This window comes from Corvus brachyrhynchos, unplaced genomic scaffold (genome assembly GCF_000691975.1).
Source record: "Corvus brachyrhynchos isolate BGI_N302 unplaced genomic scaffold, ASM69197v1 scaffold48, whole genome shotgun sequence".
In the NCBI taxonomy this organism is placed as follows: domain Eukaryota; kingdom Metazoa; phylum Chordata; class Aves; order Passeriformes; family Corvidae; genus Corvus; species Corvus brachyrhynchos.
The window spans coordinates 3094699-3096591 of record NW_008240027.1 but is presented as its reverse complement, the minus strand read 5'-3'; the positions used below and the strand labels follow the sequence as shown (position 1 = coordinate 3096591).

General features: G+C 53.6%; 1 protein-coding gene across 1 annotated transcript in view; it reads left to right on the top strand.

Moving 5' to 3' along the window:
- The window catches only part of LOC103621969 (cytochrome b-c1 complex subunit 6, mitochondrial), a 1906-nt gene extending 1068 nt beyond the window's left edge, over positions 1-838 (top strand). Inside the window, exons 2-3 of the mRNA XM_008640854.2 lie at positions 5-142; positions 582-838. Of these exons, the coding sequence (XP_008639076.2) occupies positions 5-142; positions 582-614 (171 nt within the window). The 3' untranslated portion in view covers positions 615-838. The remainder of the gene's footprint in view (positions 1-4; positions 143-581) is intronic.
- Positions 839-1893: the final 1055 nt, after the last annotated feature.

Sequence of the window (1893 nt, the reverse complement as noted above, 5' to 3'; positions counted from 1 at the left end):
GGAGCACTGCGAGCAGACGGAGAAAGGCGTGAAGGCGCGGGAGCGGCTGGAGCTGTGTGACGCGCGGGTGTCCTCCCGCTCCGAGACGGAGGAGCAATGCACAGAGGAGCTCTTCGACTTCCTGCACGCCAGGGACCACTGTGTAAGTGCAGCGTCCCTGCTGCGGCTGTGAGCAGAGCTGCCTTCAGCCACGCTGCTGATAGTGCTGCCAGGTCGAGTGTGAGCTGTGGTAGTTGTTCAGTCGCTTTTTCTTGTTTAACGTTGGGTTGTTACAACAGATCTAGCAGGGATTCGGTATGTTATTACACAGTTAAGTAACTCAAACCCATTGCTTGTGTGCAGTAAATCACTCGGCTATTTCAGTCTTGTATTTGCCATTTTACAGTTAAACGTTTTTAACCTGAGCTGAAGCTTTCCAAGGCATCTCAATAACTGTTTTGAATGACTTGTTGCAGAACAAGAGCCAGGGGCTGTGAGGATGTGTGCATTGGTGGCCCAGAAAACCAAGAGGCTGGTGGTGACACCCTGCTGATTTCCATCCCTAAACCATGAGTTACTGAGGGCTCTCTCTCTCTTTGCAGGTTGCTCACAAGCTTTTCAGTAAGCTGAAGTGAAAGGGGGCATAGTTGACCATCTGCTTCCACAGCCAGTGCCAGTGGTTCCTGGATCACAGTTCTGCTTCCTGCAGTCCATCCTCCATGCTGAGCATGAACGAAACGGCTTCCTGGCAGCCTGTCACTGCCTCTGTGCTCCTGGAAGATGTGCAGCCGTGCAAAAAACCACAAACGTGTTGATGTTCTGTAATTTTCCATATTAAACGTTGAGAGTTCCTGTGGAAGTGCCCTGTGTTTATTTCCTAGTTCTTGTGCTTGACTCGTACTGGGTTAAGATGAAATTGCTGGGTGTCAGAACCCAGGTAAGGGCGGGAGAGTTTTCCTCACCTGTGGGAATATCCTTTTCATGCTGCCGTGATGGACAGCTGCTGCAGGCCAGTCCCATGGGGAAGAATTTGTCTGTTGGAGCCACAAAGGTTATTTCCAAGCCCCTCAAGACCAGTGTTGTTCAAGCAGTATGTTCTGACTAAGACTGAAGGGAGTGACCCTTTTCTAGGAGAGAAAAGTTCCTCCCCACCCTCAGCGGAAAGCTGTCACCTGTCCCTCACTGTCCCCTGCTGCTGCCAGCGGCTGGAAGAGCCTCCTGGCAGCAGCCAGCTCTGCCCTCTTGCCCAGGAAACCAACCCCGTGGCTGTGGAGGCGCGTGTGGGTGGTTCACCTGCTCAAAGCCCGCTCAGGGTCACCGGGGGGGAGCTGAAGGCTTTCTGTGTGAGTTACCAGCCCGTTCTTCTCACCTGGGACTGTCCTGTCCGTGCTCTGCCTGCTCCTTTCACGAGAGAGAATGTTTAGGAGGAAAACAAGGGTATCTCACGGGGTAGAAAATTTCTTGGCTATTCTTCAAAGTGGAATGAAGGCCACCACTATAAATTTGGCTGTTCTTTATCCATGTAGTGGTTCATGGTCCTTTTGCTGATGGATTTCGGATTTTTATTAGGGTAAGCGTACCATGTAAATTCCATCAGGTTTTGGTGTGCGTGTTTTTTCTCCTGTGGCACAGGGCAGGGTCCAGCTGTGCCTGTGCGTTTCTGCTGCAAAGCACGTTTGTTGCCGGACCCTTTTCAGCAGCTGATGCCCAAACCCAGCTCAGCAATCACAGGACGTTTAGGTTGGAAGGGACCTTAAAGGCCATTCAGTTCATCCCCGCGCCGCGGGCACGGACACGCTCTCCGAGCCCTTTGCAGCCCGGAGCCCCGTGCAGCCCGGAGCCCTTTGCAGCCCGGCGCCCTTTGCAGCTCGGAGCCCTTTGCAGCCCGGGGCCCCGTGCCGGCCGGAGCCCCGC